This window comes from Bos indicus, chromosome 25 (genome assembly GCF_029378745.1).
Source record: "Bos indicus isolate NIAB-ARS_2022 breed Sahiwal x Tharparkar chromosome 25, NIAB-ARS_B.indTharparkar_mat_pri_1.0, whole genome shotgun sequence".
NCBI classification, from domain to species: Eukaryota; Metazoa; Chordata; class Mammalia; order Artiodactyla; family Bovidae; genus Bos; species Bos indicus.
The window spans coordinates 21,104,691-21,126,252 of NC_091784.1; the positions used below are offsets into that span (position 1 = coordinate 21,104,691).

At 39.7% G+C, this 21,562-nt stretch overlaps 1 protein-coding gene across 5 annotated transcripts in view; it reads left to right on the forward strand.

Annotated features, from left to right (window-relative positions):
- Nucleotides 1-21,562, forward strand: part of LOC109578495 (transmembrane protein 180-like) — a 43,393-nt gene that overhangs the window by 3,973 nt on the left and 17,858 nt on the right. For 3 of the 5 annotated variants that reach the window (XM_070779790.1, XM_070779789.1, XM_070779787.1), the window contains exons 2-6: nt 1,202-1,376; nt 3,176-3,901; nt 10,003-10,157; nt 13,886-13,969; nt 17,965-18,087. In XM_070779790.1, coding sequence (XP_070635891.1) covers nt 1,227-1,376; nt 3,176-3,901; nt 10,003-10,157; nt 13,886-13,969; nt 17,965-18,087 — 1,238 coding nt within the window. In that variant the 5' untranslated portion in view covers nt 1,202-1,226. Of the gene's footprint in view, nt 1-1,201; nt 1,377-1,737; nt 2,058-3,175; nt 3,902-10,002; nt 10,158-13,885; nt 13,970-17,964; nt 18,088-21,562 lie in introns of all 5 variants that reach the window. The other 2 variants (XM_070779791.1, XM_070779788.1) reach the window with 2 other exon arrangements.

Here is a 21,562-nt window from a genome sequence, read left to right on the forward strand (position 1 = left end):
CCTGGGTTGGGAAGATCCCCCGGAGAAGGGATCCCATTCCAGTATTCTTGCCTGGAGAATCCCACAGGCGAAGGAGCCTGGCAGGTTGCAGTCCATAGGGTTGCACAGAGTCGGACATGACTGAAGTGACTTAGCACGCACACACCATTATAAAACAGGAAAATTCTGTTGTTATCTTAAAACCATAGTCAAGATTAAAAAAGCAAGATGAGTCTATACCTACCTCTTGCTTGGTTAACCTTTCCCTGCTTTCCAGTTGGATAAATCAAGTCCGTGGATGGGTAAAACAATAGGCCAGATTTAAGAGGAAGGTTTACATGACAGCAAGGATCAAATGGGTTCTTTCTATACCCCTCTTAGCTGTGTCCTTTGGGCCAAAGTTACATAGGCTATAAGATCAAAAGAGAATCAAAAGATCAACAAGAGAAGATAAAAAATGAATCTCCCAATGCAAGTCTGTACTACTGAATGGACAACTTTATACTAAGATGAAAGGCTTGCTTCTATTCTTTCTCTCAGACACTACTTAAGGATGTCACCTCATTGTTTCATTTCTGTTGTGCCTTCCCAAGTAGGGAAGATAATAATGCCATAAACACATCTCCCTGGTCACTAGTTAAATGCGTCTAAACTCTTTGATTGGAGAAGGCAATGGCAACCCTTTTCAGTACTCTTGCCTTGGAAAATCCCATGGACGGAGGAGCCTGGTAGGCTGCAGTCCATGGGGTCGCTGAGGGTCGGACATGACTGAGTGACTTCACTTTTCACTTTCATGCATTGGAGAAGGAAATGGCAACCCACTCCAGTGTTCTTGCCTGGAGAATCCCAGGGATGGGGGAGCCTGGTGGGCTACCATCTATGGGGTTGCACAGAGACGGACACGACTGAAGCGACTTAGCAGCAGCAGCAAACACTTTGATATGTTTCACTTTTATAAGTTAGAAGAGATATTAAAATATATATTCAAGTAAAGCCACACTCTATGCAAACTAGTGTTCCTGGCAACATCTCAAAAATTGTTGAGTAAGTGGATTAAGAAAGTAAAGTGTTAAATTTGGTTGCATATTCACAGCTAATGCTTTTGGACTTTTATTTAACTAAAGTTAACTAGTATCTGGTGGAATTTTGTCACCCATGAGCTGAATCAGCTTTTGTACACAAGTAGTGAATGTTAACCATTTCTTTTTTTCTTAAACTAAAGGAAGAAGAATTCCTCTGCATGGAAAATGACATTTTTAAACATCAAACCCATTGCTTGGGCATTCTCTCTAACAACATTAGGGACTGAAATGCTCAATTCTGTCTTCAGTTTCTACTATGTAAAGCTTTTTTTACATCTGTACAAGGTTTCAGAAGTGGCTTTTTATCAAGCACAGGTGAGATGAAGCCCTTGTTGTTCTTTTACCTTAGAAAAGCTTCTCCTTCTAGTTGTGCCTCATGATTTTCCAAAAAGCTGATTCTTCACAAGTTGAAAGAGTTAGCAAGAAAAGGTTATCCATGTCCAAGATCTTCTGTTTAAGGGCAAAGAGACTTTTAAAATGATGGTCACTTATAACAGCTTTAATGCATATATATTAAATCTAGAAAAATGATACAAATGAACCTTTTTGCAGGGCAGGAGTAGAGATGCAGATGTAGAGAACAGACGTGTAGACACGATGTGGGGGTGGGCGTTGGGATGAATCGGAAGATTTAGGTTGACGTATGTGCGTCTAGTCAAGGCTATGGTTTTTCCAGTGGTCATGTATGGAGGTGAGAGTTGAATTGTGAAGAAAGCTGAGCACCGAAGAATTGATGCTTTTGAACTGTGGTGCTGGAGAAGACTCTTGAGAGTCCCTTGAACTGCAAGGAGATCCAACCAGTCCATTCTGAAGGAGATCAGCCCTGGGATGTCTTTGGAAGGAATGATGCTAAAGCTGAAACTCCAGTACTTTGGCCACCTCATGCGAAGAGCTGACTCAATGGAAAAGACCCTGATGCTGGGAGGGATTGAGGGCAGGAGGAGAAGGGGACGATAGAGGATGAGATGGCTGGATGGCTTCACCAACTCAATGGACGTGAGTTTGAGTGAACTCTGGGAGTTGGTGATGGACAGGGAGGCCTGGCGTGCTGCAGTTCATTGGGTCACAAAGAGTCGGACACGACTGAGCGACTGAACTGAACTGAACTGAACAGATGTGCACTGCCATGTGTAAAACAGATAACCAATGGGAACCTGCTGTATAGCACAGGGAACTCAGCTCAGTGCTCTCTGGTGACTTATATGGGTGGGATGGAGGTGGATAAGAGGGAGGGAATATATGTATACATATAGCTGATACATTTCCTTGTACAGCAGAAACTAACACAACATTGTAAAGCAACTATATCCCAAGTATAATAAATAGTGACAGCTTGGAGTTTAATGGGTACATTTTTGGTTATCTGGAAAAATTCCTTATGTGGAAAAATAAGAATTATTATTAAGATATCATGTGTTTTGAAATGGCCCATATATTTACAAATTGTATTGTAACTCATTACCAATTAGGTGGTCAGGATGGATAGAGTTCATGGTCTTAAAAACCCATATGGTTTATAATGTTACTTGTTCATTGCTAACAACAACATCCTTGATCTAATAAGTGTTTTTTTCCATTTTGAGATAGCAAACGCTAATATTTTAACCTTTCCTAATGAAATTATGTAAAACTGTGCCATGGTCTGTAAACAGGCCATCATTCTTTGCAAAGGCATGGCCATATGCCTTGTGGGGAGACAGCGGAGCATAATGATTGAAAGCGCGGACTCCAGGGTCATCTGCCTTGGCTCAGGCCCTGGTTCAGTCATTTATTAGCCGAGAAAGTTACTTAACTTCTCTGACCCTCAGTTTCCTCATAAAGAAGCGGTAAGAATAGTACCTACTTCATAGGGTTGTTTTAAGGATTTAGTGAAATAATTCATGTAAAAACTTGTTCATTGCCTAAACACAAAGTGAATGCACTCTGGTTTTGGGGTAGTATTAGCTGTCATTATTATTTCAGTATGTATACTTCCTGCTGATTCTGGAAGCAGTGACTTTTTTTTTTTTTTTTCCCAACTGATCAAATTTGGTCACTTCATATTAGTTAAAAATTCAAGTTACTTTCATCAGTATAAACTACACTAAAATAATCCTGTGTTATTTCTTTTCTAGATGATTTTAATGATCTGGAATGCTCTTAACGACCTGACGGGGTATTTTCACAACAACTCTAAGGCTGACTGCTGTTCCAGTCGTCACAGTTCTGTTTTGTATGGCGCCCCTTTGTATGCAGCAGCCTTCCTGCTTCCTTGGTTCCCCTGGAAATACTATCATGAAGGTGACTGGCTTAGTGGGCTTCACCTGGTGGTATCATTATGTGCTTTTGATAGCACACTTACCTTTGTTCAGCAAGCCCAGTGTGTGCTGTTTGCAGAAATTTTCACTAGATACGAAAGTCGGCTTCAGCTTATTAAAATCAACCAAGTGGCATCACTGGTAGGATCTACCAGTATCCTTTTCTGTGGCCTCATCTCTGATAACATGGAAATTTTGCTCAATTTTCAGGTCATCGCTGTTGTTGTTGCCATTTTGGCTACTGCCAGCCTTTATGCTGGCATGTGCCACATAAGTCACTTAGAACCTAAAAGAAGCCCCGAGGAAAACCTTTTCTCAGAAACTGTACAGGATCTCCCCTGGACCTCCGTCATCTCATTGATGAGACAAATCTTGACCCAGAAAAACTTTCGCCTTTTTCTGATAGTGAATTTCTTCCAAGTCTTCCATTTAACCTTCTTCAGTAACTTCATGATGATATTTGTTGATAACCTCATTCCCACGGATGTTCTTCCTTCTTCCATAAGGAGCATCATGTATGGGGCAGGCTTTATCTGCCCACAGGTATGTGATGATTCTTCATGTATCTTCCTACAGGGATTAAAGATATAACTCTTACCTGGGCTAGGGCCTTCCCTGGTGGCTCAGTGGTAGAGGATCCACCTGCCATTTCAGGAGATGCAGATTCAATCCTTGGGTCAGGAAGATTCCCCTGGAGGAGGAAATGGCAATTTTCAGGTCACCCACTCCAGTACTCTTGCCCAGGAAATCTTATGAACAGAGGAGCCTGGTGGGCTACAGTCCATGGGATCGCAAAAGAGTCAGACATGACCTAGCAACTAAACAAGAACTTACCTGGCTGAGAATTAAAAACCTGATTGTATCAGTAATGAAAAAATGATTCAGATTTATTAAGAGGCCCAAAGATTCAGATTCCCTACATTAGATAAGATTCAGTAGGAAAATGATGGAAACAAGAGATGCAAAGAAGAAAAGGAGGAGAACCCAATAAAAGCGGAGCTCTGTGATATTTTTACTATTTTAGCTTTTGAATTTTGTCCTCTTGAGCTTCCTCATTTAAACCTCTGCAGAGCTATGGAAGAAAATGCATGGCTTCCTGTGAGCATGTCATTTTGCTTTATCCTGATATTTAAGATTCCTGTGACTGTTAGAAGGAAGAAGAGTTATTTGATCATGGATTCCTGAAGCCAGGTTTCAAAAGCACTTGGCTAAAAAACTTAAGTCCTAGAATTCCAGAGTGTTAGTAAAATTCCATGGCCATGACCATTATTGTGGAGGGTGTGTCCTCCTTCAAAAAATATATCAGCTGGTTGTTTTTTACACAATTTGGAGAACTCATGAATAAAATTGCTTCCCTTAACCTAAATCTATCCTCCAAAAATATGACTTGACCTAGCCTATGATATGGATTTTTCCTGTTTTCTCAATTAAAATATGTCATCTATACTCTTTCAGAGAGTAAGTTGAATAACTTAGATAGAAGAGTTTTTACTATTTACAAACTTTTACAAAGATTTAAGCCCTGTGGAATAGAAATAGTTCTGAAATGTTCTAAGTGTTGCCAGACTTTCTTAAGCAAAGTATATGGGATAGAATTTGCCTTTCTGCCATTAGCTCAAGGTCTTTATTATAGTTTGGTTACTGTATATACCATAATACTGAGAACTCACATTTTTTGAGTGCTACTGTGTGCCATGGACTATGCCAAGTACATCATATACATTATCTCGTGTAATCCTAACTACCATTTTCTTGTGTAATCCTGACAACTACCTTCTAGAGAAAGACCTTCCAAATGAAAAAAAAGAGGCTCAGAGGCCTTTAAAGTTGTGCCTGTTAAGATTCTGTCATGGTCTGTTTAGCAGAGGTTACCAAACAGAGTATCAGTTTTGGTTTATCGATATAGTCCCAGGTACTGTGTGTAATAATATAATGATACTCTCCCTTAATGGCAGTTTGAGAGTTTTCAAGCTGTTTGTTGCTGTGTTCAATGACCCAGAATGGGGAGCTGTTTGAATTCTTGTCTCTATGTGTTATGTCAGATTCTAGGCTATATATACATTCTCACTTTTAATCATGTACTTGCCTATAGTATCTCCTCTTCTCCAGGCAAAAACAAGTTTGTTAAACTCTTACCTAAGTTTTTTTTTTTTTTTAAAGAGTAGATAGGTATTTGGAGGCTTCCCAGATGTCACAGTGGTAAAGAATCTGCCTGCCAGTTCAGGAGACACAAGAGACATGGGTTAGATCCCTGAGAAGAAGATCCCCTGCATAAGGAAATGGCACCCCACTCCAGTATTCTTGCCTGGAGAATCCCATGGACAGAGGAGCCTGGCGAGCTATAGTCCATAGGGTCACAAAAATCAGGACTGAGCGACTGAGCACACACACATGGGTATTTTTAAGCAGCTTCGTTCAGGTGTAACTCACATACCATACTTATTAGTTCATCCACTTGAAGTATACAATTCAGTGGGTTTTAATATATTCACAGACATGTACAGTTATTACCACAGTCAGTTTTACTTTTTAAAAAAATTTTAAACTTTTTGGTGGTGCTGTGCAACTTGCAGGATTTCAGTTCCCTAACCAGAGACTGGCGGAGAAGGCGGTGGCACCCCACTCCAGTACTCTTGCCTGGAAAATCCCATGGACGGAGGGGCCTGGTGGGCTGCAGTCCATGGGGTCGCTAGGAGTCGGACACGACTGAGCGACTTCACTTTATTTTTTCACTTTCATGCATTGGAGAAGGAAATGGCAACCCACTCCAGTGTTCTTGCCTGGAGAATCCCAGGGATGGGGGAGCCTGTTGGGCTGCCGTCTATGGGGTTGCACAGAGTCGGACACGACTGAAGCGACTTAGCAGCAGCAGCAGCAGCAACCAGACTGGACCCAGATCGCAGCCGTGAAAGCCTGAAATCCTCACCACTAGGGCACCACGAAACGCCCATTGCAGTCAACTTTAGCACATTTCATTTTTTAGAAAATAAATATGTATGAGTTGAAACAAGGTAGTTTTTTGGTTATGGTTTTTCTGAGGTGTGATTGACTCTCAGTAAATTACATGTATTTAAACTGTGTGACTTGGTACATTTTGACCTATGTCTGCACCATGAAGCTATCACCACAATCAAAGTAGTGGACATACCCATTGCTCTCCAAATTGTCTTTGTGCCTCTTTGTAATCCGTCCCTTTAATTCTATCTATTTTCTAGATTTTTATATACATGGAATAATATAATATGTACTATTGTTTGGTCTGGATTCTTCTGTCGCATTGTTGTGGTATCAATATCTCACTCCTTTTTATTGCTGAATAATATTCCATTGTATGGGTATACAACAGTTTGTTTACCTGTTCACTTTTTGATGGGCATTTGGGTTGTTTCCAGTTTTTGGCTATTATAAACAAAGCTGCTGTGAACATTCATGTCTTTGTATGGACGTATTTCTTTCTTTCTCTTGGGTAAACCCCTTGAAGCAGAATGGTTGGACTCCAGGGTTGGTGTATGTTTATGGAAGACACTGACAACCGGTTTTCCAAAGTGATTGTACCATTTTACATTCCTCCCAATAATGTAAAGTTTTCCAATTGTTCCACATTCTCATCAGTACTATATCAGGCCATTTAGTTTTGGCCATGTTAGTAGGCTTGAGGCAGCAGTATGTTACTGTGGTTTTGATTTGTATTTTCCGATGACTGATAATGATGTTGAGTATCTTTTAATGTGCTTACTTGCCACGCATATATCTTTTTGATAAATTATTTGTTCAAATTTTTTAAAATTGAATTGTATAATGTTGAATTGTAAGAGTACTTTATATATTCGATATATTATGTAGTCTCAGTAAAAGTGCTTTTTTAGATGTATGTTCAGCAATATTTTCTTCCAGTCTCTCTTGGCTACTAAATTTTAAGAGAAGTATAGCCAAAAGATTTCAATGATTCTTTTTCTCAAACCTTCATACTAACATATGTGTTTCTGTTGATCTCAATAAAAAATCATTATAAAATGGAAATCCAAAATTGCCTTAAATTTTATTCTTGATTTCTCAAAAAGTGACACCTATAAATTATTGGGGGCAAAAAAAGACAGCTCTTTGGAATTTGCTGTTATTTATTTGGCTAGGTCACTTTAACAACGCTGCCTGTTGGTTCTGGTAATGAAGGCTAGGCGCTGCATTTTCATTTTCTCAGAGTGTTTTCCCCATAGTTTTCTTTTAAGGAGTTGAATAAATGAAAGGAAAGAAGAATGAGGAAGTGTTCTTTCTCTGTAATAACTGTTTTAATAGGCTTGGGACTCTTCCACATCCCACTCATCTCCAAGAGGCAGAATAGTAAATGGGTTAGAAGCATGGAGACTGCCAGGGAGAAATCTGCCTCCCCTCTTATTAGCTCTGTGACCCTGGCCAAGTTATTGAAGCTGTCTGTGTTTCAGTTTCCTTCTCTGTAAAAATGGAAATAAAAATAGTGCCTGAAGATTATAATGAGAATTAAATGAATTAACTTTGTAAGGCATGCAAAGTTCTTGAAACAGTTCCTGGCACAAAATAAACACTCTAGAAATGTTAACTTTTATTATTAAATCTCAGTACAGCAAATATTTATTAAATGTTCACTGTAAACACAACACTGCCTTTATCTTTGTTTTGATTTAAGCTCCTTTGGCATCTGTTTGCCAACACTTGTGCTGGGACACATTATTCATGAGCTTCTACTTAATAAACACATGGATGGAGAGCCAAAATCCTCAGTCTGTAGAAGGCTGTATTTTAGTACAAGCAAAAGTAGCCTGTTTTTTGTTGCTATATTACCCGTCATTGGCTCATATATTTTTACACTGGACAGAATTAAAACAGCTACCAATTATTAAGTACTTTGTATGATGAGAGAGACAGAGACAGAGGGGGAGTGCCAGAGGGAGGAAATGCTTCCTAGGTAAAGTAAGCTGGTAAAGTGGCAGAGCTGGAATTTCAACCCAGTGTCGACTTTAAGAAAAATGCACCATATGAGAGTTGCGAGTTAATTTATTTGGGCAATATGAGGACTGCTGCCCGGGAGACAACAACTCAGGTAGCTCTCTGAGAAACTGCTCCAAAGAGGTAGAGGACAGTATGTATGTGACTTTGGTAAAAGGGGAGTACATGCAATCAAGCATGTTTATTATTTAGAAAGTTTCTGCTGGTCACAAAAAACAGTCATCACTGTGAAGGATTTTAGTGCTCTTCTAGGTATGAGGAGATATAAGAATTTGACTCATAAAGTCAGCTCCTGAGAATGTCCATCTACTGAAGACTTGTCCTGCCAGTTTCCTGGGAGCACAGAGTGCCTCATTTCTGCTCTCCACTCTAAACCTTTCGGGGGGTGTTGGAGGTCAGCAGCTTCCACAGAACCTGATTTAATCCTTTTAGAGGCAGATGGCAGCACCCATGGCAAGTGCCCGTTTGTGGTTGACACTAGGGAATCTGGTTTCAAAATCTTGCACTTTCCACTTTGTCGCACGTTTCTTAGAGTATTACTCTCATATCTTGTGTAGTATTTTATGGGTTGGAGATTGAGAACAAGAAGCTTCATTTCAAAATGTGGAACTGTGTAAATTTATAGTGTTATTATTACATATAGGAATATAAGGGGACTTGGTCTGTTTTACATACTTTATCTTATAGAACTCTGAGAAATGGCATGGATCCTCTCAATCACCATTTTACTATCCAGAAAAAAAGCGCTCTTGTTTCTTGAAAGTAGAGAAGTAAACCAAAAAATTAGTCAGAGGGGGAAACCCTTATATTTGTTAAACAATATTGTTATTATACTTACATCATTAAAAATTCTCTTCTAATTGTATGTACATTTAGGTAGTGAAAATGATTCAGGGCTAAACAATGTGCTTTTTTATTGAAAACAAAGAGTATCTTCTAATCTTTGTTAATGTACATATGTATATTTAGCACTAACTTTTTGGTCTAGAGCAATAAACTTTTTCATTGCTAGCAAGAAATGCAGGAAAAAATGTGATTGAACTCTCAACATGAATCTGTTAGAAAGATGAAAATATATAAGATTGGACAGGAAACACAAACAGAAGAAATGTCGATACAATCATAAACTATTGCTAATTTCTGGTGCTTGATTTTAGGATAAAAAAGTACATTTCAGATATATCTGGAATTCTTACAAAGAAGAATAGTAAAATATTTATTTTACTATTCACTACTGTGTGCGAGGTGAATTCTGGGCTTTAATCCCAAATTTTAAAATCTGAATATATTTTGGATTTGAGTTGGTCTTTTCACATTACAATAAAGCAATGCTCGTTGTTTCAGTGATGGTTCTTTCATAGTTGGTTTTAGTTAAACCTCCTCTTGTTAGTGTGAAAATAAAAATGTATGAAACTACTTCCCACTTTGTCCATTTTATAGGAAATAATAGCTGTTTTTTTGCAGTATATTAGTCAACTCTTATGGGTATAAATGGATAATAACACTTCTAACCATGATAGATAGTATTGTTGTGTGTTTCAGCTGATATTATGATACAGAAGCAAATTTATTTTTTGCTGAGAATGTTTGTTTTGTTGTCAGGAAGAGTAAACCTATTTCACTGGATTCCATCTTAACGTTATGCCCATCTGTTTCCATTTCAGTGCCTTGTACTTATCAGCCAGTCCTGGCTGAGGAAGTTTGGTTACTATAAAATTATCTTATTTTCATTCTACCTAGAAGGAACAGCCTCCATTGTCATGTTGCTTCTTGGACAGCAGTACTATTACTTTTTGGCTCTGTATCTCACCGTTATCATGTGAGTAAATGCCAGTGTCAATCCCAAAATTACCGTAGATCTTGCCATTTCCTTTTAAGCAATGAAACATCTTAGATCTGAAATGTGTTTAGTATTCATTTCTAGGCAGTCATTACACTTTTCTGTCTTCTTATTTTGGGGGTGATTTTTTTTTTAATGTGGAGTCTTTTTTTTTTTTCTTTTTTAACCAAACATAGTCTTTGTTGAATTTGTTACAATATTGCTTCTGTTTTATGTTTTGGGTTTTTTTGGCCAGGAAGTATATGGGAATCTTAGCTCCCTGATCAGTGATTGAACCCACACCTCCTGCCCTGGAAGGTGAAGACTTAACCACCGCGCCACCAGGGAAGCCCACCTTTCTGTTTTCATTTTTGCAGAGATTTCTAATGCCAAGTTTTGTAGTAAAGTTAAGTTCCTCTTTCTAACCTGTTAAAGTGCATCGTTTAGTAAATCCTGCTGCCAAATAAAGATCTTATCCCCAAAAGATGGTCTTTGCCATCTTGGGAAATGGCTCTACCATCTATCTAGTTGCCCAGGTCGGAGACTGAGAAGTTGTCTTTGTCATCCCTTTCTTGTCTCCTACATCTAATAAGCTACCAATTATTAGTAGTTTTAGCTCCTTAATATGTCCTGAATCCATCCCTTCTGTGTTCCCATTGCCATTCCTTTAGCTCAGGTCTTCGTCATCTCTTACCTGGATTTCCATATAACTTCCTACATGGTCCCCTTGTCCCTAGTCCCCAGTTGCTTCTAGAAGAGCGTGTCATTCCTTTGCTTAACAATCTTTTAAGTGGCTTCTCTCTGCTTTCAGGATATAGTGCAAAATGATAACATATGAGGTCCTTTGTTATACTGGCCCTGTTTACCTTGACATCTTCATTTCTTGTTACTCCTCCGCTTACAACGAACTCCTGCCCTAGAGAAACACTTTGCAGTGCCAGGTTCAAACACTTCCATGTCTAACATGCAGCATTCTATGCCTGAAAAGCTTTCACCATTCTTACCTGGCTCTCTCCTACTGTTCCTTTAGGCTGCAGCTCAGGGATGTGCTTTCTGGAAAGCCTTCTGCAATTTGCTCACCTGGATTAGGTGTCCCTCCTGCTGCTGCTGCTGCTAAGTCACTTCAGTCATGTCTGACTCTGTGTGACCCCATAGACGGCAGCCCACCAGGCTCCCCCGTCCCTGGGATTCTCCAGGCAAGGACACTGGAGTGGGTTGCCATTTCCTTCTCCAATGCATGAAAGTGAAAAGTGAAAGTGAAGTCGCTCAGTTGTGTCCAACCCTCAGCAACCCCATGGACTGCAGCCTTCCAGGCTCCTCCGTCCATGGGATTTTCCAGGCAGGAGTACTGGAGTGGGGAGGTGTCCCTCCTACATGACCCCGATGCCCCATGCTTATCTCTGCTGTAGCATTGATCCTTCTGTCTGTGACTGTCTTTGGCCCCCACTGGACTGAGCTTTATTACGAATAAAGTCTAGTTTCTTATTACTGTGGCCCCATCATCTACTACAGTTCCTGCAAATAGTTGGTCCTTAGAAAATGTGTTTGGGGTGAACGAACTAATAAATCTAACTCCAGGTCCCTATTGGAACAATTTGAGAAAATTTTCATGAAGACTTAACTGCATTTTGAGTAAATCAGAAGTGGCAAATATAGTAATTAACTCAAAGTATTGATCTCTGTAAAACCTGAGGAGATCCAACCAGTCCATTCTGAAGGAGATCAGCCCTGGGATTTCTTTGGAAGGAATGATGCTAAAACTGAAACTCCAGTACTTTGGCCACCTCATGGGAAGAGTTGACTCATTGGAAAAGACCCTGATGCTGGGAGGGATTGGGGGCAGGAGGAGAAGGGGACAACAGAGGATGAGATAGCTGGATGGCATCACTGACTCAATGGACGTGAGTCTGAGTGAACTCTGGGAGTTGGTGAGGGACAGGGAGGCCTGGTGTGCTGCGATTCATGGGGTTGCAAAGAGTCGGACATGACTGAGCGACTGATCTGATCTGATCTGATAGATAACTATTCTGTAAATCTACAGTGGTAGCTCTGGTTATGTCATATTTAAAAGACATTTTTGTAGTGATTTTTAGAATGAAAATGTTTGTTTGCTTTTTTTTTTTTTTACTTCAACCATTCCCCCATTTTCTTTCTTCTGTCATAATTAAAATGTTTTATGTCCCTTAGTAGTTCTTAATTTTCCTCTTTATACCAAAAGATTTCTGTATTGGGTGTGATGTTGAACTAGAAGATTTTCTAAATGCTTCTCCAGTTAAAATATATTGGAATTTATATATGCTGCTGCTGCTGCTGCTAAGTCACTTCAGTCATGTCTGACTCTGTGTGACCCCAGAGACGGCAGCCCACCAGGCTCCCCCATCCCTGGGATTCTCCAGGCAAGAAAACTGGAGTGGGTTGCCATTTCCTTCTCCAATGCATGAAACTGAAAAGTGAAAGTAAAGTCGCTCAGTCATGTCTGACTCTTAGCGACCCCATGGACTGCAGCCCACCAGGCTCCTCCGTCCATGGGATTTTCCAGGCAAGAGTACTGGAGTGGGGTGCCATTGCCTTCTCCGGAATTTATAAATATAAATATATTTATATTTATTTATTTATTTGGGGCTGTGCTGAGTCTTTGTTGCTTCGCAGGCTTTTCTCTAGTTCCGGCAAGCGGGGGCTACTCTTACCTGCTGTACATGGGCCTCTCATTGCGGTGGTTTCTCCTGTTGCAGGGCACAGGCTCTAGGGCTCTCAGGCTCCAGTAGTTGCAGTGCGGGGACTCAGTCGTTGTGGCTCCCGGGCTCTAGAGTACAGGTTCAATAGTTGTGGTGCACAGGCTTGGCCGCTCTGTGTGGCATGTGGGATCTTCCCAGACCAGGGATTGAACCCTGGTCTCCTGCATTGGCAGGAGGATTCTTTACCACTGAGCCACCAGGGAAGCTCTGGAATTTATGTTATTAAATACTACATATGCAATATTTTAGTTAGCTCATTGTTTTTTTGCATGGGACAAAGATTGTGCAAAAGAAATAAAAGAAGATAAAATACTTTTCCTTAGCTTATGATAAACAATTAGCAAAAAAAAAAAAAAAAAACAATTAGCAAACATAAGCAGTAGATTTTAAAGTTAAACTGAGAAAAAGTCTAAAATATCTCCTGTACTTAACTTCTGTTATCAAAGATAATTTTTTAAATTATATATTAATGTGAATGTGAGAAAGTGGATTCTCACTTCTTGTTTTATTGCACAGTTTACAAAATATTTATTCTGTTTAAAATATACACCAAAACTCCATGTCATTATTACCATACTCATGAAGCTAAAGTTCATATTTATTAAGGCAGTGATCAACTATAGGGAAAAAAGGGGGGGAAAGGAGGGGAAAAAGGAACAATAAGGAGAAAAGTAATGAATTTCCGTGGCATGTTTTGTTCTTTAGAACCTATCCATAATTTAAGCAGATTTAATGAACAGGTAGTCAACTGAGAATGAGTAAAAAGCATAGTAAAATTTTCAAAATGTATTTATTTTTAAAAGAGAATTATATATTCATAGATACATTCTGGGAGGATAGAAGTGTGTACCTAATATATTTTTATTTTTATAGCATATTATTTCACTTTTCCTTTTCTGCAAACCAAATGTCAACTTTGTCGTTTTATTTTTAAACAAATTTGTGTCTCCTAGTTATAGAATTTTCATATGTGTACTTTAAAATTGTTTCTAGGGTGATTGTGCAAGCTTCTTTTTGCTTATTTAACTTGCCACTGGCTGACATGGTCAATGCAGACTTACTGAAGTTCAATCGGCAGTAAGTATATTTTTCAAATATTAGCTATACAGATATCACAGGGAAGGAGAACATATTAGTATCTCCGAATCTCAGTTATATTGCCACTACAAATCACGTAACTGAGAGAGGGTCATAAGAAGCAGCACTGGAAATCAGAGAGCAGAACATAATAAGATATTCATAATTGTTCACCCCAGGCAACTTTTCCCTGTTTTTGAAAGGACATGGTAATTTTTCATCCCAAAGCTTCATACGGCTGGTGCTACAAGGTTAAATCTCAGAAACCAAAGTGAAATCTCAGATAGCTTTATTTTATAATATAGAAAGTCCCCTACATACGAACCTTCAGGTTGTGAACTTTCAAAGATGTGCATGGATTCCATCAACTTCAGGCTAAGTGAAATTTCAGCTTGCCCTCCTACTGCTGACAATCCTTCAGCTCTACCTTGTCTCATCTCTTCTTCCTTCTCCAGTTAGTAACTCTTCTTGTCTGTTCACTCAATGCCAGCTGTTGTACTTTAAGGTAATGTACTATAAGATTAAAAATGCTTTCTTTATGTTTTGTGTTTGTTTTTTTATGTATTATTTGTGTGAAAGGTATTATAAACGATTATAGTACAGTATTATATAACCAACTGTGTTAGTTGGGTACCTAGGTTTGTTGGACTTATGAATGCATTCTTGGAACACAGTTCATTCATACGTAGGGGACTTACTGTACTGCACTGGATTATCAGGCAAAGTGACCTTTACTCTGTAGCATCACAAGAATTGAAACTGAAAATCAAGGTCCATCTTATCCTTTTTTTACTTGAAAAAGTATAAGCTGATGATGAGAGGTTTTGTTCTTCGGTATGGTTATTATAAACGCTTTAGATCAGCCATAAAATTCACTTGATTGGCACATATTTTCTGATATGTGCTCTATTTTATGGAATAGAGAGGAATGTATTATTTTAAGACCAGCACAGTCTTTATTAGCTTTGTAGAAACTGCATGGCCTTTTTTTTTTGTTCAGTTTAGTTCAGTCGCCCAGTCGTGTCCAACTCTTTGAGACCCCATGAACCGCAGCACGCCAGGCCTCCCTGTCCATCACCAACTCCCAAGTTTACCCAAACTCATGTCCATCGAGTCGGTGATGCCATCTAACCATCTCATCCTCTGTTGTACCCTTCTCCTCCTGCCTTCAATCTTTCCCAACATCAGAGTCTTTTCAAATGAGTCAGCTCTTCGCATCAGGTGGCCAAAATATTGGAGTGTCAGCTTCAACATCAGTCCTTCCAATGAACACCCAGGACTGATTTCCTTAGGATGGACTGGTTGGATCTTCTTGCAGTCCAAGGGACTCTCAAGAATGTTCTCCAACACCACAGTTCAAAAGCATCAATTCTTCAGTGCTCAGCTTTCTTTACAGTCCAACCCTCACATCCATACATGACTACTGGAAAAACCATAGACTAGATGGACCTTTGTTGACAAAGTAATGTCTCTTAATGTAACTTAAATTGAAGGAAGCTTTGCCAACCCAACTTGGTGATTTCTTCTTTAAATAATTTCTTCCATGTTTCAGAGTTTGTTGCTAAGTCATATTTGGAGTGATGAGCAAGAAGGTGAGCTCCTTATGTTTCAGAACTATGTCCCTGATGCCTAGAAAAATGACAGACTTAAATCAGTTTAAAAAAAATAAATTAACAGGAAGAAATGTCAGTAAACATCTTTTAACACTCAAATTCTTTTTGAATGAAACTGGGTACTAACGAATAAAATGCCTCAAACAGTTGGAAAGGGAAGGGCACCAATATTTACCAAATGCCAGTGTGTACAAGCACTGTATGGCTTTTGCTCATTCAAGTCTCATACCAGCTGTGTGTGGTGGATATTATTGACTCAAAAAATATTTATTGATTGCCTCCTGTATGTCAGGCCCTGTGGTCAATGCTAGGGGTACAATACAGCAGGTTTTGTAGTAGCAAATCCCTTCTAAAAACATACTCTCCTATGCACATGCTGGATGCTTCTGACTGAATGGCTATTCTTGAAGAGACATATGCTTTTCTGCTCCCATAAGTTGTATCCTTACTAAGAGTCAGTACTTTTTGTTTCAAATTGGTTAATGTCAGATGCAATTGTTATTATAATTCCATTTGTGCTGTGCTAAGTTGCTTCAGTCGTGTCCAGATCTTTGTGACCCTATGGACTGGAGCCTGCCAGGCTCCTCTGTCCGTGGAATTTTCCAGGCAAGAATACTGGAGTGGGTTGCCATTTCCTCCTCCAGGGGACCTTCCCAACCCAGGGATCGATCCCAGGTCTCTTATGTCTCCTGCATTGGCAGTCAGATTCTTTACCACTAGCTACACCTGGAAAGCCCTATAATTACATGTAGTTACATTTATATTTTATAAACTTAGGAAATATATGTATGAAATTAAGCACTTCTATGAAAACTAAGTTAAATGCTTTAGAACGACTTGATAAAGTATAAAAAAATTACTATCAAACCTGATATCTTGAGAACTTTAAATGTTTAGGGAAATAGAAAAATCTAAAAGTATTCTGTATTCAGAATGCCTTGTAAACAACTGTAGGTTCTCTCTATAATTGATGGTAGAAACCATAGATCCTGTTGTACGGATAGTGTATGTGCCAGAAAGATAGCACAGCACTTTCATCCGTGGACCTGTACTCAAAAAAAAAAAAAAAGATAAGAGAATGAATATAGTTAAGTTGAAATAGAATGGTCAATGTCTCATCTTCTGAAAATGATTTTTTTTTGCTTCAGTCAACTGTTGTCCTGATCATGTCGGATAAGAACTTAGAGAGCCAAAGCAGGTATAACCCCTGCCCTTGTGACTCTGATGGTCTAGTGGAGGCAGTTATCTACATCAGTCATCTACTGACGACAGTTATCTTCTTATATTATCATGAAATCATAATTATCCTCATTTTTACAAAGCTAAAACTCTTGAGGCGTTAACTTTCCCAGGGTAATGTAAGCACAGATTGAAGAACTAGGGATGAAACTCAAGGTCTTATGGTCAGATCCATCTTCTTCCAGTTCTCTTGGCCTCATCTTTTCTCTTTCCTTTTCTTTTTTCTTCCCTTTCTTCACCTCCCCCGTTTCTTCTCTCCTTCTTCCTTAGTTGCAAGTTTTCCATCATTGGTTGAAACATGGACAAAATTTCCGTTTATTCAGGCAATGCCCTTGATTTATTTTATATGATGTAACTTAATTATCACAAAATGATATGGCAGGATTCTCACTGAGAATGTATTAAAGTAATCCTTTAGAAAATTTGAGGAGGAAGACTTCGGTGTGAATCCCAGGTCTATTAGTTGCTAGCTGCGTGTCTGTGCAGAACCTAGTCTGTCCCCCAGCCCTACAACAGAAGTGATGATACCTTCCTCACAAGATTGTGGGGCTTCTGTGAAATAATACATGTTGTTGCTGGAAGTATTGTGGGTTCAGTTGCAGACCAGTGCAATAAAGCAAATATGGCACTAAGGCAAGTGACAAATTTCTTGCTTTTCCAATGCATATAAAAGTTATGTTTATACTATACGGTAGTTTTTTAAGTATGCAATAGCATTGTGTCTAAAAATGTACATACCTTAATCTAGAAATTCTTTCTTGCTAAAAAATGAAATGTCCAAACTACAGTAGTAACATCAGAGATCATTGATTACAGATCACTGTAACAAATAGAATAATAATGATAACGTTTGATATATGGCAAGAATTACCAAAATGTGACTCAGAGGCAGAAAGTGAGAAAATTCTGTTGGAAAAACAGGCTTGTTCAATGCAGGTTTATGACAACTGTGCATTATCAGATGATGGTCAGCATTTTATAGATTGTTTCTATTATTGTCTATTTAGGCTCAAAGAGGACTTAATAGTCTGAAAGGTCCTTGATACTTGTATACATATACATACATAGTGTATATACACTTACATATATACATCCATGTAGTTTGTGTGTGATGTAGACTTATGCTACTTCTTTCTGTTCCAGGTCACCCCTTTCCTCCATGGTCTTTGGCATCAATGCTTTATTTACCAAACCTGCTCAGTCTTTAGCTCCCATGGTGATACTCTCAAGGCTAAACCAGTTTGGATACGGAAACCCAAACAAAAGGTAGAGTAAAAAAACACTTTGGAATAATGTAATAGAAATATGAATGCAAACTCAACCTTTTACACTGATGACTGGGTGAGATCTCAGACTTTGGACAGTATAAGTCATTAACTTACAGGTTGTGAGTAAATTATAATAAAAAATATTAATGTCAAACAAACTTCAGTAGGGATACCTTTGAAGTGAAGTAAAGTGAAAGTTGCTCAGTTGCATCTGACTCTTTGGGACCCCATGGACTGTATAGTCTATGGAATTCTCCAGGCCAGAATACTGGAGTGGGTAGCCTTTCCCTTCTCCAGGAGATCTTCCCAACCCAGGGACTGAACCTAGGTCTCCCGCATTGCAGGCAGATTCTTTACTAGCTGAGCCACAAGGGAAGCCCAAGAATACTGGAGTGGGTAGCCTATTCTTTCTCCAGCGGATCTTCCTGACCCAGGAATCAAAACAGGGTCTCCTGCACTGCAGGCGGATTCTTTACCAACTGAACTATCAGGGAAGCCTTTAAGGGTATTCTTTAAATTATGTATGCTACAAATGTCAACATAATTCACACTAAACTACATACGGATTGCTTTTCTATGTCATTCACTCATTTATCATTCCATTCCACAAATGTTTCTGAGGGCCTGCTGTTATCTGCCAGGTTCAAAGGTGCTGGGGATACACGATAAATAAGGAGTCTCCATGGAGCCCCACAGCTTGCAAAACACTGTCTAAGGCCCCACCAGCCTTTGGTGATAACAGGACACTGTGGCAATGCAGTGAAGAGGTTCCTACCTACTTCTATCTGCCTAAAGTCAGGGAGCCCTTTGCAAAAGAAAGGTTTCTTGAGCTGAATTTTGGAGGTTGGGTGGATTTTCTCTTCTGAACCCAGAGGAATGTCATTCCAGGCAGAGAAAACAGCGTGGCAAGTGTTTGGAAGCATGAGAGAATGCTCACGAAGGTATTCATGTATTCAGTTGACAAACACGGTCCATAGCCTGCCACATCCTAGGCTCCGTGATAAGGCAGTGAACAGCAGGGAACAAAACAACAGAAGCCTCTGCCCTCCCAGAGCTTATGTTCTAGCGTGAGGAAGGCAGACAAGAAATTAGCTAAGCAAAATACATAGTGTGTTAGTTGGTGAGAAGTCCTCTGGTGAAAAATAAAACAAGAAGAACAGGAAGGCTTGGGGAAAGCTGCATTTTTACATAAGGTGATGGGGAAGTCTCACTGCCAAGTAGGTGACATTTGAATAAAGACCTGAAGGAAGGTGGGAGGGAAGCGGGGTGCTCTCCAGTAGGAGTGTTCCCGGCAGAAAGAACAGTGAGTGCAGAAGCGCTGAAGTGCAGCAGGCCTGGCACTCGGCCTGATGAGGAGGCTCCCTGTGTGGCTGGAGCAGAGTGAGCAGGTGGAGACCAAATCCGCTGGTCTTTGCAGCCCTTCCTTATTGCTCTGGTTTCACTACGAGGTAAATGGTGATGGTGAGGTAGTGGAGGATTTATTCATTTGTTTATCTGACATTTTTTAGAGCAGTTTTTTTAAAAAGGATTCTTTATTATTATTGGGCTTCCCTGATGGCTCTGAGGGTAAAGCGTCTGCCCACAATGCGGGAGACCCGGGTTTGATCCCTGGGTTGGGAAAATCCCCTGGAGAAGGAAATGCCAACCCACTCCAGTATTCTTGCCTGGAGAATCCCATGGATGGAGGAACCTGGTAGGCTACAGTCCATGGATAAAAAGAGTTGGTCATGACTGAGCGACTTCACTTTTCACTTTGATTATTATTATTGGCTGCGCTGGGTCTTCTTTGCTTTTGTTTGGCCTTTCTCCAGTTGCAGTGAGCGTGGGCTACTATTCCTTGTAGTACACAGGCTTCTCATTGTGGTGGCTTCTCTGGTTGTGGAGCACAGGCTCTAGGCTGCTCCGGCTTCCACCATTGCCGCGTGTGGGCTCTAGGGCTCCTCAGCTTCAGTAGTTACGGCTCACAGGCTCTAGAGCACTGGTTTAGCAGTTGTGGAGCACAGGCTCAGTTGCTCTTTGGCATGTGGAATCTTCCCGGACTAGGAATCGATTCCGAGTCCCCTGCATTGGCAGGCAGATTCTTATACTCTGCACCACCATGGAAGTCCTAGAGCAGTTTTAGGGTCACAGCAACATTAGGCAGAAAGTACACAGAGTTCCTATAAATTCTCTGCCCTCCGACACAAACAGCTTCCTCCACTATCAGCATCCCCAACCGGAGTGGTACATAATCCACGAGCCTACATCCTTATCGCCAAGGTCCATAGTTTACATTAGAGTTTGTGCTTGGTGTTACATACTCTATGGATTTTGACAAATAACTCATAGAATAATGACATATGGACAGTGACATGTATCTACCATTACAGTATTATACAGAATAGTTTTACTGCCCTAAAAATCCTCTGTGATCTGTATATCCATCCCTCCTTGCCCCCAACACTGATAGCCACTGATCTTTTTACTGTCTCCATAGTTTTGCCTTTTCCAGAATGTCATACAGTTGGGATCATACTTTTCCTATTGGCTTCTTTCACTTAGTAGTACACATCTAAGATCCCTCCATTTCTTTTCATGGTTTGATAGCTGATCGAACCTGGGTCTCCTGTATTGCAGGTAGATTTTTTACTGCCCGAGCCACCAGGGAAGCCCTAATTTCTTTTTCGCACTGAATAAATATCCCACTGTGTAGATGTACCCTAGTTTGTTTATTCATTCACCTACTGAAAGACATCTTAGTTCTTCCCAGGTTTTGGCAATTGTAAAGAAAGCAGCTATAAACATCATGCGCAGGTTTTTGTGTGGACACAAGTTTTCAACTCCTTTGGGTCAAGACCAAGGAACACAATTGCTAGGTAATATTATAAACATATGTTTCATTTTCTAAGAAACTGCCAACCTGTTTTCCAAAGTGACTATACCATTTTAATTTCTCACTGGCAAGGAACCGGGAGTTCTTGTTTCTCCACATCCTTATCAACATTTGGTATTGACAGTGTTCTGGATTTTGGCCATCCCAATAGGTGTATAGTGGTATCTCATTTTAATCTGCAATTCGCTAATGACACATTATCTGGAACATCTTTTCACATAGTTATTTGCCAACTGTATGTCTTTGGTGAGGTATCTGTTCGGGTCTTTGGCCCATATTTAAATCAGGTTGTTAGTTTTCTTATTGCTGAGTTTTAAGATCTCTTTGTACGTTTTGGGTATCAATCCTTTGTTTGATATGCCTTTTGCAAATATTTTCTCCCATGTATGACTTGTCTTCCCATTCTCTTGACAGTGTCTTGGCAAAACAGAAGTTTTTAATTTTAATGAAGTCTAGCCTATCAATGACTCGTTCATGTACTATGCTTTTCATGATGTATCTAAAAAGTCATTGCCACATAGATTTTCTATTCTTCAAGGAATTTAAATAGTTTTGCATTTTACGTTTAGCCCTGTGATCTGTTCTGAGTTAATTTTTGTAA